General features: G+C 34.7%; 1 protein-coding gene across 1 annotated transcript in view; it reads right to left on the reverse strand.

Annotated features, from left to right (window-relative positions):
• cacna1hb (calcium channel, voltage-dependent, T type, alpha 1H subunit b) overlaps positions 1–18,237 on the reverse strand; it is a 95,007-nt gene that overhangs the window by 49,664 nt on the left and 27,106 nt on the right. The window contains exons 3-6 of the mRNA XM_084104139.1: positions 6,300–6,411; positions 4,261–4,409; positions 2,102–2,199; positions 1,048–1,207 (exon numbers count right to left, since the gene is read on the reverse strand). Of these exons, the coding sequence (XP_083960265.1) occupies positions 1,048–1,207; positions 2,102–2,199; positions 4,261–4,409; positions 6,300–6,411 (519 nt within the window). The remainder of the gene's footprint in view (positions 1–1,047; positions 1,208–2,101; positions 2,200–4,260; positions 4,410–6,299; positions 6,412–18,237) is intronic.

The following is an 18,237-nucleotide window of genomic DNA, read 5'->3' on the forward strand; positions in this document are numbered from 1 at the left end:
CTGCCTTCTCAGCGTGCCTAGATCCAGACTGAAAAAACGAGGCGACCGTGCTTTTGCGACTGCAGGCCCAAAACTTTGGAACAGTCTGCCTCTCTATATCAGACTGGCTCCTTCAGTTTCCATCTTCAAATCTTCTTTAAAGACTTTTTTGTTTTCTCTTGCTTTTGATGCTCCTTGATTCGGATACGATTATTGCTTATTTTTTCTTTTGTTTTATTTTATCAGTTGTTTATTTTTTGTCCTGTACTGCTTTGCATTTTATTTTCTGCTATGTACAGCGCTTTGGTCAGCCTTGGTTGTTTTTAAATGTGCTTTATAAATAAATATTGTATTGTATTGTATTGTATTGTATTGTATTGTATTGTATTGTATTGTATTGTATTGTATTGTATTGTATTGTAGAAATTACATTTGAAAATATATTAAAATAGACAACAGTTATTTTAAATTGTAATAATATTTTACTAGATTACTGTTTTAACTGTACTTTTGAATTGCAGTCTTGTTGAGCATACGAAGCTTATTTAAAAAAAATATTAAAAACTCTTACAGACTCAAACTTTTGAACGGTAGTGTAGGACAACTCAACCTACATGAATTACATCAGTAACACATAACCATGAGTTCATCCAAGTAGAAAAGCAGTCATAAACAGGACATTTTTTATATAAAACATTTGTGAAAAAAACATAAGTTCTTTAACAAAAAAACAATCTTTACGTATGTTTATGTGAAGCACATTACTGTACACACACTACTTTTTTGTCTTTTTACAAACTCAATCAATACTATTTACTATGAGAATAGTATAATAATTATAATAGTATAATATTTCAATTAAACTCCCATAAAGATCTGGACAGTGGCCTTCAAAACCACCAAAAAGTAATTAATTCGTCTGATGAAACAGCATAAACAGGTTTCACAGAGGAACATATTGTACGCATGCATGCGATTTCAAAGCATTTATTGTTGCAACATTATTCCTGACACCCAAGCATAATAATTTGCATGTATGGAGTAGCTTGCATTAAGTTTTGCACTTACTTTCTGACGTTGCTGTCGAAGAAGCAGCGGTTCCGGAGAAGCCCCGCCCACAGCTGCACGCCGACGATCCCGAAGATGAAGAACACAAAGAAACAAAGCAGCAAGACGTTTCCCAGCATCGGTAAAGTATCCAACAGCAATGTCACCAGGATTCGCATACCTACGAGACACAGATACACGATGTCACAAACATGCATTTAATAACACGCGCAATGAAGCATCAAAGCCATCGAGGTTCACTAGACGCATTTAGAGACGAGACTCTGCAGTGTTACATTTAACTTTGATAACTCTGATCTGACGTTCACATACTTCATGAACACATTTTCTCAGTGCCTGATGTGTTCAGTAATTGAGCCAAGAAGTGAACACACACACACACACACAAACACAAACTTGCGAGGCTTTGGCTAACGCTCGGTGGTTTGAGAATAATCGAATTGGAAACTTAACAGCCATGGGCTCTCACTCTTCACTGAGTCCAAAATCTATTACTGCTTTGCTGAACACACACACACACACACACACACACACACACACACACACACACACACACACACACACACACACACACACACACACACACACACACACACACACACACACACACACACACAAACTTATTTGGAATGTGTAGACAAAAGGAGTGTGCTATAAATGGTAAGAGTGCATGTCAAGAATTTACGGTCTCGCCCTACATTAAACAAAACAGACACTTACTTTCACTGTTGGACTCGATCCATGACTGTAACACACACCAGCACCTCTCTGAAGACTAATAGCATGCGTGTGTGAGTGTTTGTGTATTATTTTGTGGTTCATCAACTATGAGATGTTGGACTGTGGGCACTTAGCTGCAAGAATCAGCGTCAGTGACCATATAATACATCATGGGAGTCTTGTCTGCTCTTTGCGTGTGTGAATCTTTAAATACAGCAGGCACGTCTTTTTTCAGAACGAGTCCAGATCATTTGCTTTAAATCAATAGCTGGGTTATAAAACAGTGACAGTAAGAGAGTATCGAGAAAGATATACAGATGGAAACAGTACTCACTAGGAACTCTGTTGATGGCTCGTAAAGGTCGGAGAACCCGTACGGTTCTGATGGCTGAGAAACTAACATTATGACCATCTAAAGAATACTCCAACATCCTAAAACATAAGCAACAGAAATTCATTTAAACAAACTTGAAATGCAACACAACAGGGTAATACAGATAATACAGAATATTATATATATATATATATATATATATATATATATATACATTATATTTATATATATATATATATATATATATATATATATATATATATATATATATATATATATATATAAAAAATTATTTAATATAATATAATAGTCATGTGTATGGTCTGTTTTGTTTTGACTGTGTTTTCTGAGCTCGTTTTTCCTTAGTTCCTAGTCATTAGTTTCCTTGGTCTGTCTGTAATTAAGCCTTCAGTTCATTCAGTTCATTCAGTTCATTGTCCGGTATCGTCTTTGTTCTACGTGGTTGTGTTTATTTTATTTCCTGTGTTTTCCTCTATCTTCTAAAGAGTGTTATTAAGGACAGTTTCAGTTGGGATTCTCCTACGTCGAAAAATAAAATAAAATAAAATAAAATAAAATAAAATAAAATAAAATAAAATAAAATAAAATAAAATAAAATAAAATAAAATAAAATAAAATAAAATAAAATAAAATAAAATAAAATAAAATAAAATAAAATAAAATAAACACAAGGCAGATAATTAATAATATGATTTGATTAGTTTAATTAATATGTAACAAAAATATTAATAAGCAGCAGTATTTATCATACTTTAATGCATACATTAATGTTCAAAAGTTCGGGGTCAGTAATGTTTTTTTTATTTATGTTTTTGATAGACGTCTCTTATGCTCACCAAGGCTGTATTTATTTGATGTAAAAATACAGTGAAAACAATTTAAAAGACAAATTACAATTTAAAATAACTATTTTCTACTGTAATATATTTTAAAATGTAATTTATTTCTGTGATAGTAAAGCTGAATTTTCAGCATCTTTACTTCAGTCTTCAGTCACATGATCTCTCAGAAATCATTCTAATGTGCAGATTTTCTGCTCAAGAAACATTTCTATCAATGATTGAAAACAGTTGTACTGCTTAATATTTTTTTCAGGATTATTTGACGAATAGATATTTCAAAAGAACAACATTTATTTAATTGTTTTGTAACACAAGTTTCTGCTGACCCTTTAATCAATTAAATGCATTCTCGCTGATTAAAAAAAAAAACATTCTTTAAAAAAGGTAGTGTATATATTTTTACTGAAACGTTTTAATACATGAAATGCCATAGGGGATTTTGGTAACATTTGTGATGCAGACCAGTGTTTGGTCTCGATTCATTGACTCACTGAACAGTTTAAACACAATTCTAACATCATGTTTACTACATTAAATTTAAAACAGAGACATCTCTTTCTACTCTCACTCACAGCAGCAAGAGAATATTTAATGTTACTAAATTGATTTCAAATATTTATATGTTCGCCCTGCTGAAAAGTGAAACTCAGGCCAACGTGAATGTCTATGCTATTTATACTAGTTCGAGTTGGTTTAGTGCTGTTATAGCCACACTTTTCACCTGACCAACATAATATTTCTGGTAAAGGAGATTTTTCAAAGGAAGTTAAGCTAATTAAGAATTCTAGAGGGAAAACTAGCTCACCAGCATCCCAAAGTGGTTTAGAAATGTTTTCCTTTGTCCGAATTAATGACCAACTTACTCACACAAGAGTTTTAATGAGTTTTAGTGAGTGATCAGGAACTTTAGATTGAGCTGCCTTTTGGAAAGAGAGGAAAACTTGTAGAAATCAGTGTCTGTGACAGTGTAAGTGACAAGAGACACAAGATACAGACAGACACAGAGATTCTCGCCTGGTGGTAATTGTCATTCATGAGCTTAGCTGTGACACATCGACTTGACATTAGAACTTGACCTGACATTAAAACTGGATTTGACATTAAACAAACACACACAAATGCACGCGCACACACACACACACACACACACACACACACACACACACACACACACACACACACAACCCTTGTAATAGTTAAGAGTTTAATGACTCATCAAATTCTTAGAATCACACACTAATAGTTGACTTTTTAGATGTGAGCGTGGCAGTTTCAGGTTTGTGATTGGTCACTCACCCAGCCATGACGATAAAGAGGTCAAGGCGGTTCCAGGTGTCGCCAAGGTAACATTTCGGACCGAATACCCCCAAGGCCACCATTTTTAACACCATCTCCACAGCAAAGAATGCAAAGATGAAGTCATCGAAGGCCTGTAGAGTGAAAAACTGTGAACACATTCAACCACTACATTGGAAAAAGACAATTGGATTTTTATATCGGTCTAATGGAAAATCATGGTTTTTGGTTTAAACCTCTAAAAACGTCTAAAAAGTCTAAAAGCAAACAACACTCCCCATATTTTTTTAAAGTTGACTATGCATAGTAAATAAAATAAATTAAATGTTTTTAGTTTCATCTGAAAATTATATTTCTATATTATAGTTAATTTAGCTTTTGTTTATGGTGTGATTAAGATATTATATTGACCCACATTATGTAACATTATGGCTTATGTCTAAAGAAAATAAAGTATGTTATCACTGAATCACTGTAGATCATTTGTGATCTACACAACAAATCTGTTTCTCTTCTAAACTTGTTTTCTTTGCTTTCAATTAATATAATTCTCGAAAATGTACAGTCAACTAAATTACATTATGTAGGGTGAATGAACCAATCCAGTACTCAAAAATAATTTTTTAATGTTGACATACCTGAAAATGTAGTTCCCATGATGCTTTGCATGGGACTTACAGGGAAGACTGATAATGTTTAATGTTCAGTTATGTTGGGATTTAGAATAGCAAAAGCCTGAAAATGCATCATGTCGCATATCCAAAAGGTATTAATTTCAATACAAAATATCAGTCTAAGTGGGATATGCAAGTGGCAATAAATTATCTAACTTCACTTTCAACAAACTGGTCCCAGGGTGATTATCAGATGTTTGAAACCACAGATTATCTTCTCTTAATTGATCTCATTTAAAGCAGCGCTTGTCTATTAAATTCACCACCTTCGACACTACATTTCAAGACAATCTCTGTCAGACTTCAAATTGCCTGTTGTGAACAATGTTCCCATTATTATGCAGAATCTACAGGTTATTTTCGTGTCGTTGTGGAGAGATAAAAAAACCGCATGTTTAAGAGTCTGAGGCTGATCGCTCACAACTGACAGTTGACTGTCCAGGATCCACATTACAGTTTTACAGCTCCGTATTGGAACTTTTCTTCTACTTTGATAGTGTTGTGCAATAAAATGCAGTTAAAAAATTATTGAATGTAATGTTTTTCTTGAATATTTGTTTGATATTTTGTTTTCTACAATCCAATAAAACATTTAAAATGGGGCTTAAATGTCTAATTCTTCAGGCCAATGCACTGTATGTGCTTGAAGTTGTGTGTTTTAGTCTTTGAATGCTTTCTTTTCTAACTAACTCAAACAAAACAACAGATAAGCTAAATTAATCAGAGAGATTAAAATCTTTAAAGTGCCCCTATTATGCTATTGCAAAGGTTCCTAATTTTGTTTTAGATGTCTCCAACAATAGGTCTACATGCATCCAAGGTCAAAACCACTTCCACTTTCTCATAATATACAGTGCTTCATCACCTCTTTTATCAGTGTCTGAAACGTTTCAAAAAAGGATCCAGTCTCTATAAAAACCTCCTTTCTGAGAGCCTGCTCTGCTCTGATTGGTCTGTTGTGATTGAACCAAACGCCCATTTCAGCTCAGCTTTCCTCAGCATTTGATACACAGTATGGTTTTACTGTCTCAAACCGAGACTCTCATCCTTTGGAACTGCCTGCAACATGGATTTGCTTTCGCAGCGCAGAAAACAGCATCTTCTCGACACGTCGACAACACGAACCAAATTCTTGCAGTCTCAGCTACAACTACAGTGTTTGAGGATGGGTCAAAGTAGATGTTGTCCGTGGGCAGCCAATGAAGACCATAGGCTGGCATTATGTAGATTTGTTACAAGACCCGTTTCAGCCCGTTCACAATCGGTTCTTTCATTTGGGAGACAATAATTCCATTTATCATGTACTTTGTATCATGAAAAAGCATAATATGGGCACTTTAGTTAATCTAACCATGTGTGTGTTACCTGCAGTATGCTGCACCTGTCCGAGTGGCACTCCAGGTCTTGGCAGGGCTGGAACATGCCGAGTGTGATGCAGTTGAGCAGAATCACCAGCATACTGACTCGCTCAAACCACGTAGAGCTTCAGTTAAGGCCAATACAACTCACAGAGAAAAACTAATTCAAATATTCCTTTCACAGTCTGCATAAATATCATGTTTCATTTACTCTTGATCTTTGGGTCTTTCTTGAGTAAAGTGTCTCTCAACACAGTTTAGTGTTTAAAATCAAAACATACAATATTGTTCAAAGATCTTTTTGTGATGCAATGCTGAATTTTTCATTCTAATATCCTGATTTGCAGCTCAAGAAATATTTCTTATTATTATCAATGTTGAAAACATAATATTTTGGGGGGAAACATGATACATTTTCAGAATTCTTTGAATGGAAATTTTTAAAAGAACAGCATTCATTTCTTTAAAAAAAGATTTTGTGTAACAATGTAAAAGTCAATTCAATTTAATGCTGTTACACTGGGGCTGAGTTAAAATAAAGAGGTGGATCTATTTGCAAGCAGTTTTCTTTTTAATCAAAATAAACTCAAAAATTACACTTCTTTCGGTTATCTAGAAAACACAGGATTTTGATTACAGACAAAAACACAGGGAACAGAACAACACCTATTATAAGACGAGATCTGGCCAAGAGCAACTGAAAATGAGGGCTATATACACAAGTGCTGTGTTCGAAATCGCCCCCAATACCATCCTTCACTATTCTCTACATTCCTCCACTAATATAGTCCACTTGAAGGAGTGAATGAAAACGAGTGAGTGAATTTGGAAGGGCTGCAGCTTTTGCATAGTTTATGTGTTTGCTGTTTAATAATCATTTGAAACTTAGCAAACTGGCAGCTCCAGTAGTAAGATGAAATGATTTATCTTGAATTATGTCATGGAAACTAGCTTGTATAAACCTTAATTAAACAATTTAAAACTCAATTAAAAAGGAATTTATACCTGTATGATATTAAGCTGTAGCCACATTGGACCAGTGGTTTGGATAATGGATGGAAGATTCAGCTGTGGGCGTCAGATGCAGGAATTCATTCGGTGCGCGACTCTCACAGTGCATTATGGGTATTCTCTATAGCCGTTGAGCGTACATCAGTTGTACACTCGTTATTGCGGTGCATTGTGGGATTAAATGAGTGCACTCACAAGCCACCGTCTAGAATAGTCCCTACTTAAGGGTATAGGGGACGATTTTGCACACAGCCAAGGAAACACTACGGACGATACGAGATAATTAACAAGACACAGGTGTGTCACATGAGGGCAAATCAAACACTATGGCAACAGATGAACAAAGACATGAAACTGAACAAAAGTGCAAAACCAACTCAAAAACCCTATACGGACAGTAATTGTTTCTCATATGGACGTTCATAAAAATACATTTGCATGGCACCTCAGTGATAAAAGCATTCAGATGGCGATTTATTCACGGTGGAGGAGCGAGTTTTGTGATCCTTGTGAACCTGGAAACGCGCTGCTCACTTGGTCAGTCACATGACTGAAGAATAAGAATAAGTTCATATTTAATTTAATAATAGGAAAATAATATCCTAATTATTTTTTGAGATTATTTAAATCTCCTGATTAAAAATAGGAAGATAAATGCGCCATAGGTAAAATGGTTTGTCTTGTATTTTATCTCAAAAAGATGGATGTCATTTTAAAAATGGAAATTAACGGAAATAAGTTAATAAAGCCTCTTATTTACATGGTGGAAGAAAAACACTGACATTTTGGATTCGGACGGCAATAAAATCACTGACTGGCCCCTGTAAATGCTGAAAATACCTTACGTCCCCATGAGAAACAATTACTGTCTGAATAGGGCTAAAGTCCAACTAAAACACAAGCAAAACATGAAAAAAATATTTTACTCAAACTTTAAGTAATTGGTAGTAAATATTATAGTAGAGAAGAAACAGAGCAGAGTTAAATAAGGTTTAGTAGAGAAAAGCACAATTATATTTATCTGTTAGAACTGCTTTTATATTTCCTCAACAACTGATTGAAGCATAAAATATAATAGAATAAAATAAAATAGCTTTTAACACAGACTCAAGAGGTGAAATGAGACTGAGCATGAATAATGTAAGACATTTGTCGATTAATAATTGATTTTGTTCTTAAGAAAGTTGAAATAATAGAATTTGGACTGCATAAAACCCACCGTAATTCCTGTTTTAATAAAATGTCCTTTTTAATGTGCTCAATTCCTATTTGTGATCATAAAACATACAAAATAATAAAAATGCAATAAAGCCATTTTGTTTTCATATGCATCTAATTAAAAAATGCAATTACATTTTCACTGTACAGCGCACCGATCTAAACACATACCTGCTCAGCCCCAAAGGCACTTTACCTCATTAATCATAAACCTGCCACAGCTACACACTGTTCACACCCTTTCAATCACCACGGTAAATCCTGCAGCTATCCTCATTTACACCAGGACACATCACACCTCATTTATGAGTCGAACAGGATTTAAAATGCTTCTTTAAACCCTAAAGACTGTATGCATCTGTGTCTCAGAGCAGCATTAACATAATCAGGCCCCTGCTGTTTCCTCAGGTCTCGGTCTTACCAAAACCCTTCTGGAATTCCAGAAGACTTCCCTCTCAGTAGAACTGGGACAGTGTTCCCCTCATCAAACATTTATCCAGAGCCCACACTAATTCACACAGACAACTCCAGCTCTCGTGTCTCGTCCTCAAGATTGTTGTGGTCACATTCATGCCACTTCTGCTGAGGATAATGATGATGGTGATCGAGAACAGAAATGGGATGAAGTTAGACTTTCTTTCTTCTATGGAACACAAAAGAAGATATTTGACAAAATGGGCCCCACTCTATATTAAATGTTTTTAACACTTACATTGTACCTAGAATTTTTGTTTTATGTACATGCATAGCAGTTAAAGACACCTAAAATAAAGAGTGACTGATTTTGTTTTGTTTTTTTTGTTAGTTAGTTGTTTTGTTTTTTTCTATAGATCCAGATTCAGATGTCAGTGTGCAGAGTACGAGTACAGAGCCAATGAAACACAGTTGGCATCTGACCAGAAGTGCAAACAGTAAATATATATAAATTAATAAATCTAAACATATATATAAAATAACATATTATAGGAGAGCAAAATAAAGGATACAAGTGCAGAGACCAGCTAAAAAACTTTACCAAGTCACAAGTGCAATATACAAAATGCAGTACAAGGTGCAAATGTAAAGTAAATAACACAGAAAGTGAGTTATTGATCCATAGACTTTCATTGTAAATAAAATATAAAAACTAAAACTAAAATTTAAATAAATTAAAGCTATACTGTATATATATATATATATATATATATATATATATATATATATATATATATATATATATAATGACAATTATATATAAACTAATAATGACAAAAGTACAGAGCAAAACTTAAATGAATATATATATATATATATATATATATATATATATATATATATATATATATATATAAATATAATGACAATTATATATAAACTAATAATGACAAAAGTACAGAGCAAAACTTAAATGAAAATGAAAACAGAAAATATTAATAAATACTATACTATATTATAAATAATATACTGTATTATTAATACTTAAGGCAAGACACTACAGACAAAGCCTTATTTTGAGACCAGTTCCAAATTTGCTTCCAAAACTTGTCTTCTTGCAGACTAATTTAAAGTTAGTCTGGAAAACATCCAAAATACACATTAAAATGTTTCTTTTATTACACTATATATATTTGCGACTCTAGATTTCAATTCATATCTTTACAGACCGTTTTCTCAAAATGAGTTTTCTTCAGCACTAAGCCAGAAATCTCCACCTCAGTAGCACTTTTACAAACTTTCAGTTGACAGCATTTTCTGATTTATGAAGTGATAAAAAGAGATATCAAAAACTCTCTCTGTAAGAACTTTTAACTTTAATATGCCAACAAAAGAATTAAACAAGAATTGTGTACCTGGCTTCATCCAGTGTTTAGATTTCTGTACACATTTGTGCATATTTAATAAGATAATGCCTCATATCCATATTTAAACATTTAAGAAAACTTGTGATAGTCTTAATGTACTGAGATAAATCAACTGTAACGTATGGTGATATCTATTAGTTAGGATTTTCTACCTTAGTCACCTGTAAAGTGTCTTGCCTTGAATAACACTGACACATATAAACACAGAGATATGCTTTAGTGCAGAGTCTTAAAATGCCAAATGAATGCCTGGAGTAGTCTGTCATAATGCATTTGAAAATTAGGAACTCACAGTCGCATCAAATTAGTGCAATACAAGTGATGTACTCCTAGAATTCTTCTTGTAATAGTGCATAATGGTTGAAAATGTCTTGATTTCTTGAGATCTCCAGGGCCTAATGTGCTGGAAACACAATGATTCGGTTTATGGAAGTATGGTCATAGCCCCATTCCTCCAAGGAATTCTATAGCACAAACTGAAAAACCTATTTTACAGTGCAAAGAATTTTTTATGCAACTCCAGAACTCCCTGCTGAAAAAAAACTGGTCATATCAGTTTATGGTCAGGCTTTGAAGCATGGTATGTGATTTGTTGTTAGTAGCTGTTAGAGCATCAGTTGGTCAACTAGCTTTAACCAGGTTAGTCAGATTTACCTCAGCCTTAACTGCTAATAGCTAATAAACCCAATCAGTTTGCACCAGCTACTAATCATAAAGACCAGCTTTAACCATGTAGATTTTCAAGTGTGGCATTAACATTCAGAAATTAATAATAATAATGATGAAATTTAATAGGATTTATTCAGCAAGGATGCATTAAATTGATCAAAAGTGACAGTAAAGACATCTATGCTACAAAAGATTTTTATTTCAAATAAATGCTGTTTATTTAAACTTTTCATTTATCTCAGAATCCTGAAAAAGAAATGTAGCACGCTTTCCACAAAAATATTAAGCAGCACAACTGTTTTCAACACTGATAATAAATCAGCATATTAGAATGATTTCTGAAGGATCATGTGACACTGAAGACTGGAATAATAATGCTGAAAAATACATTTCACAATATTAATGTTTTACTGTATTTTTGATCAAATAAATGCAGCCTTGGTAAGCATAAGAGACTTTTCAAACACACACACACACACACACACACACACACACACACACACACACACACACACACACACACACACACACACACACACTCACACTCACACTCACACTCACACTCACACTCACACTCACACTCACACAGAAGCAACCCTAGCGCATGTGCAGACAGTGTGTAATCGCTGTGGGTTGGACGCGTTTGCGCAAGCGTATGCAGTGAGCTTATTTTTATCTTCCTCGAGGTACATCGGAGTCCAAACATAAACAAAACGCATGTTCTGTATACACACACCGCATACGCTCATTATCATGATTACTTCAACAAACCATTATATACAACTGTTTATATGGTTGCTTAGTAACAGTTTAATGGCTTTTGATGTGAAGTGAAGAAAAAGACAGCTGAAAAAAGCGAGGGCTCAGTGGGTTTCATGCACTTCAAGTCAACATATTTAAAAGGTCATTTCGTGCCTGGGTGGTTGGAAAACAATCTCACAAATATGGGGATATACTGTATATAATGAAAAGCAAAAAAAAAAAAGAAAAAGAAAGAAAAGATAGACATAGATAGATAGATAGATAGATAGATAGATAGATAGATAGATAGATAGATAGATAGATAGATAGATAGATAGATTACAGACAGATGATAGATAGATAGATAGATAGATAGATAGATAGATAGATAGATAGATAGATAGATAGATAGATAGATAGATAGATAGATAGATGGATTACAGACAGATGATAGATAGATAGATAGATAGATAGATAGATAGATAGATAGATTACAGACAGATGATAGATAGATAGATAGATTACAGACAGATGATAGATAGATAGATAGATAGATAGATAGATAGATAGATAGATAGATAGATAGATAGATAGATTACAGACAGATGATAGATAGATAGATAGATAGATAGATAGATAGATAGATAGATAGATAGATGGATTACAGACAGATGATAGATAGATAGATAGATAGATAGATAGATAGATAGATAGATAGATAGATAGATAGATAGATAGATAGATAGATAGATAGATAGATAGATAGATAGATAGATAGATAGATAGATCATTTTGAGTGTTAAATCATTTTAAGCGAGTGGAATTAGCTGGTGTTTAAGAGGTAGGAAAGCAGAAAGGCCAGTAGATAGAGAAGAGACAGACACAAAGGAGGGAAAGAGAGACAGAGGAAAAGACAGATAAAGCAACTGAGATCAAGAGCCAGACAAAACAGAGACTGAAAAAAAGAGACCAATTACGGTAGCTTCCGATTCTCGCGTTACCATGGGAACCTCCCACTGGAACTTCGTGGGAAAGAGCAGTTTCACTCCCCTAGGACACGCGGACACACACGCGCTTATGAATTGTGATTAAGCAACATGACCCTCTGAACTGCTCCTGTCATGTTGAAGTCTTGAGAAGGTTTTAAGAGAAGAAGATCAAACACCAAAATGCATCTAAATGAAATTCCGGTGGGAATGACATAGTGAGCAAGATTAAATACTTGCCTTGAATAATTAGATCAACTAAGGAGTTGCTAAAATTTCTTTCTTTCTTTCTTTGACCAGTATTCATTATTGGGATTTTCAGCAAAACTATGATTCTTCCAACCAAACAATGCAGATTTTTTTTTTTTTTTTGTCACAACTCACAACTCAAGGAAAGGGAAATCACTGAGCGCTTGTGCACAATAAGCTTCTGGTCAGGTATGTGCAGTCCTTTTGAAGTAGGCCTGTTCTGTGCCACAGTTATTAACTATGAAATCAACATGCATTAGAAAGAGTCGCTTATTTCTTTATTTCAGTTTCAAACTGTGGAGTTGCATGATGTCCTCACTGAAGTAACCTCCATTTGCCTCAAAGCTACAAACCGTGAAAGAACAAGTGTGGACCACCCTCATTATTTATGAATCACTGCAATAGTGCCTTCCTTTTTACACAGCTGGTATACTCTGATGAATTGCACTGAACTAGACTGACCTTATCTAGTTGGGAAAAGTTTAGGTTTATCAACAAATTGAAAGGTTGGGAATGGAAAGTCTTTTCATTGCATGATCGTGCACTGTAGGCCGATTCAATGCAATCCTGCGACTGCAAAGACCAATAAATAATTATTGCTATATATTATTGTATATATAATTAAGAGTGTATGTATGTGTATTTATTTTGTATTTTGTTGCTGATGTTTGTTACTGTGACAGTTTAATAGGATAAAAAGACTGAAATTTGAAAATCTCCCCTTCACTTGCATTAGTAGAGTGCAACAGTCAGATTCCGGAAGTAAAATCTCCATTCTTTTTCTCCATAGGGAAACTGATTGTTAACGATAACGATACACTTTTAAAGACAGTCCTACTGTGAGGGCGGTTAATTGATGCCATTTGCTTCTTTTGAAGCCTTCAGGCCGCATTATTCCAACTAATTTTTCAAATAATTGTGCAGAATTTGTAGTGAAAAACTACATTACCCATGATGCTGTACAGAAAATTCCACCAATCAGAGTCGATAAAAGCAAAACATGCCAAAAGAGCTCTTTAGCTCCGCCTATATTCCCATGATGCACTGCAAATGACGTAACCGTTGTTTTTAATTCAATTATGCTGTCCGCAATGCCTCATGGGATTGCAGTTTTCCCGTCTTGTACCTTTGTATTTTTGTCTGATCTTCAAAAATTATTTTGCTTCAAATTAAAGTATGTAATGTTATGATTCACCTTGTAGATAATTGGTTTGGTTCATGGCTTATAATGCTTTAACAAAGACTTTTTAAAAATCCCTACTGGAAAAATGAATGGAAAAATTACCTCCGGAACCATCACTGCTGAAAATGGCAGCGCTGTATTAATATTTCTAAAAACGTAGGGGTTTTAAATATGTTTGAGGGTTTGTTTTAAACTACTAAACCTGTGAATTAAACTTTAGCAATTACTTCAGCCCAAATTATTCAAAATAATTTGAATCAAACGTGAAGTGTTGTGACCTTTTATCCAAGTCTGTTAGTTTTTAAGCATGATTCATTATAGTACTGTACTTTTTAACAGTTGCAAAGATGATGCATATACCATAAATACTAATGACTTTTCAATACGCGGCCAGGTAATGGTGTCGCAGGAACAGGAGTCATCAGTGTCCCAATGTTTAGATATTGATTCACAACATAGGGAGAGGAATGAGACACAGCAGTTCTTTTCCAAGAAAACAGAAAACAAATATCAATGACTCATCTTGCTCTTAAGAGCATATACAAATATTTGTCCAATAAAATGCTCAGAATGAAAATGTCTCTTCGCCTTCTGACTAGCTTTAGCAAATTAAAGTTCATGTCTGTGGTGTAAACTAAACCTTCCTGTTTCAATAGAAAATACATAAACAGGAAAGAACTGCGCTTGTCAAGCCATTTCATGATGGTTTTGATGTGCAAATTTTATGCTGGAGATAATTTCAGCTATTTTTGGATTTTATAAACATAAACTTCAACAAAATAAATAAAAAATTAACTACATTTTTAGAAGGTAAGAAATTTTGTTGGAGTGTTATAGATAATTTATCACCACATTTTACAACATTTAGCTTACCTACCTCCCTAACCATCTAACTGACTCATTTTGTATTTTTGGAAGATTAAAAAGTATACTTTGCATGGTAATGGTAAATAATATGACTGTACGCGTGTGTGTATATGTGTGGATGTATGGATGTATTTTGTTAATGTTTTTTTATTGCAACAGTTTATTAGATTTTTTTTTTAAAATCCCTTTCATTTACATTAATGTTCAGCATTTAAAATGTAACTGACATTGTTGACCTCATATTTGCATACTGAATTGTGATTGGCTTCCTAAAATGTGATTGATCCTGCCTTCCTTGCATATATTTTAGTTATAGCAGTCTATATACTGTACACAGCAAAGAGTGTCGCATTTTGTGTTGAATCTCTTCCACGACTGACAGAACACAAGATGTGTGCTGAATGTCCTGACAGTGGCAAAGCACCTCTGATTCTGCATTTCATTTACACAGAACCAAAGTCTAAAACCTAAACCTACCTGAAATATCATTACTATTCTAGTGCTGGCTAGGAAACACTGCCATTTCCTTCAGAAAATACAAATCTACTGTTTATTATATTACTGATAACACACCTTTATTAGTGCAATATGCCTCAACAACATGACTCTTAGATGTGACTAAAAACAGGACATGACATTATAAAGCCAAGACAATATATGCTTCTACAATTTAGTTGAGGTTGTCAGACACATCCTACAAGTTCTCTAAATAAAAACCTTACTCAAACTGACGCAGTGAAGCCTTTGGAAATGTGTGTGCCTTACAATAGTTCATAAAAGTGCTTACTAAGGCACTGCTTTCCTCTCTGCAGTAAGTCACGAGTCATAGAGAGGGATTTAACCACGCTTCAGTGTTTTGTTGATGCAAACTCGCTTGCAAACCCAGAAAAGCACGGTATAATGCAATGTATCACACACACTTTTGTGCCCCCATACATCATGCTGCATTGCAGTAACACTCCGAATGCAGACCCAAAGGTTTCGGACGTCACACACATATATGCACCCTTCATTAAAGGACAGCGGGACATAGAAACGCCCCTCAAACTTGCTCTGGCGTTCGGAGGTCAGGCTAGGGGGGGCTGATGGATGGGATTGGGCAAGCGGATAGTGACCGCATCTGTCATACGTACACCCATTAGACACAGAACACACCCACACACGCAATCACACACACATTTTGTAATCAAAAAAGGCACATTAGAGAGTAATGCAAGGAGAAAGTAAATAGAGATGGTTGAAGCTGAGGATATGAATTAGGGATTGTTCAGACAATATCTCCTTACTCATGAGGGTGAGAAAATGATCAATTCTTTGACTTTTCCTATAAGAATGAAATAAAAAAAGAAGTTGAAATAGGACTAAACAGCTGCATACGTGTATAAATATAAAAAGAAACGCATACATTCCTGCATGTCAACTGTATGAATGCGTGTGTTCTGGTTTCCTCAGAGTTGTTCTACTGTAAGTAAAAATCCTCTCAATAACAGTGCGTAAATAATTCAGACAGACTGCATGAGAAAGAGAGAGAGAGAGAGAGAGAGAGAGAGAGAGAGAGAGAGAGAGAGAGAGAGAGAGAGAGAGAGAGAGAGAGAGAGAGAGAGAGAAGTAGAAGAGTATTTTGCTGTCATCGGGTCATAGAGCGAAAAGGTACAGTATGATCATTTATTAGGGATCGAAATTTAACGATTCTGGCTACCTGTATATCTGAACAATGGCGGAAGGGGCTATACTAAAACTAAAACTATTAAAAAAATCATTGTCAACGTTGTTAATTGAAATAATATAAATAATAGATGCATTTTTTTTTAAATGTTGCCTTAGCAATTAACTGAAATAAAATAAGTTTAAGTTGAAGAACTATTATAACTAAAACTGAAATAAAAATAAAGCTAAATAATAAAATAAATACTGAATAATAATATAATATAAAAAAGTATCTAAAATTAAAATGAACTGAAATGATGAGCTGAATATTAATATTAATAGAATATTAGTAAATACTACAATAGTACAAAAACAATACAAAAAAAAGGATATTATAATAATTTATATAAATATCTGCACATATCTCTTAAAAATTCCAAATAGAACCAAAAGGGTTTTACAGTCTGATGTTTTAGAGAAACATCTATGTATTGGTGCAGTAAAGAAACTAGAAATCAATAGACTGATCTTAAGAAGACAGAGCCAGCTCAAACTGAGCCAGTGTCAGTTCCAGCAGGTCTGTGCTTCTTTTTTTTCTTTTCTTTTTTTTTTGCAGTATAGGAATTATTCTTGCATAGCAGCAGCTCAGATGAAATGCTGGTACTCTCTTCAGTCCTTAGTCAACAAGACAGTCTGCCCTCTCACTCTCATTAGACCATTAGAGAGGCTGTTAGTCTCACAAGCAAATGCTTTGGCTATCACCATTAAGTCTGGTACATACTGTAGCTCATTTTTGACCAAGAACTTTGCATTCAGATGTGAGGGGGTTGCGTGACTAACATGCTAAACTGCCAATCACATTGCCTTGCTTTTATTTGATGTTTAAGGGCAGGGAAATTGACTGTTGTGTAGTTCAGCAAACATGAGGGATTCATGTCATATGCAATATATACTGTATTTATATATACACTGAATAGTCACAACATTAATACCACTTGCCTAACATCATCTATGGGTTGGGCTCCACAAAAGCCCAGAGAATCATCATCACCTTTCTCCCCTCTAGCGACGGCCCTGTCTGGCAACAAGACATTAACAGCAAATCTGTTAATTGGATTGAGATCTGGGGAACTTGGAAACATCTTGAACTCTTTGTCATGTTCCTAAAAACCATTCCTGAAGAATTTTTGCAATGTGCCAGGGTGCATTATCCTGCTGAAAGAGGCCACTGCCATCAGGGAACACCATCGTCATGAAGGTAGCTGGCACGTCTTTCGGCGGTGGACAGGGGCATCATGGGCATTCTGACCCGTCTGCAGCTACACAGCCCCATACACAGCAAACTGTGATGCACTGTGTTCTGACACCATTCTATCATGGCCAGTCTTTCAGCAATTTGAGCTAAAGTAGCTCTTCTGTGTGATCGGACCAGACGGACAAGCCTTCACTCCCCGCTCTGCATCAATGAGCCTCGGGCACCCATTAGGACTGGGTTAAAAATATTGATTTCTCGAAGAATCAAGCATTTAGTCT

The sequence above is a fragment of the Abramis brama genome (genome assembly GCF_963993115.1).
Source record: "Abramis brama genome assembly, chromosome: 2".
NCBI classification, from domain to species: Eukaryota; Metazoa; Chordata; class Actinopteri; order Cypriniformes; family Leuciscidae; genus Abramis; species Abramis brama.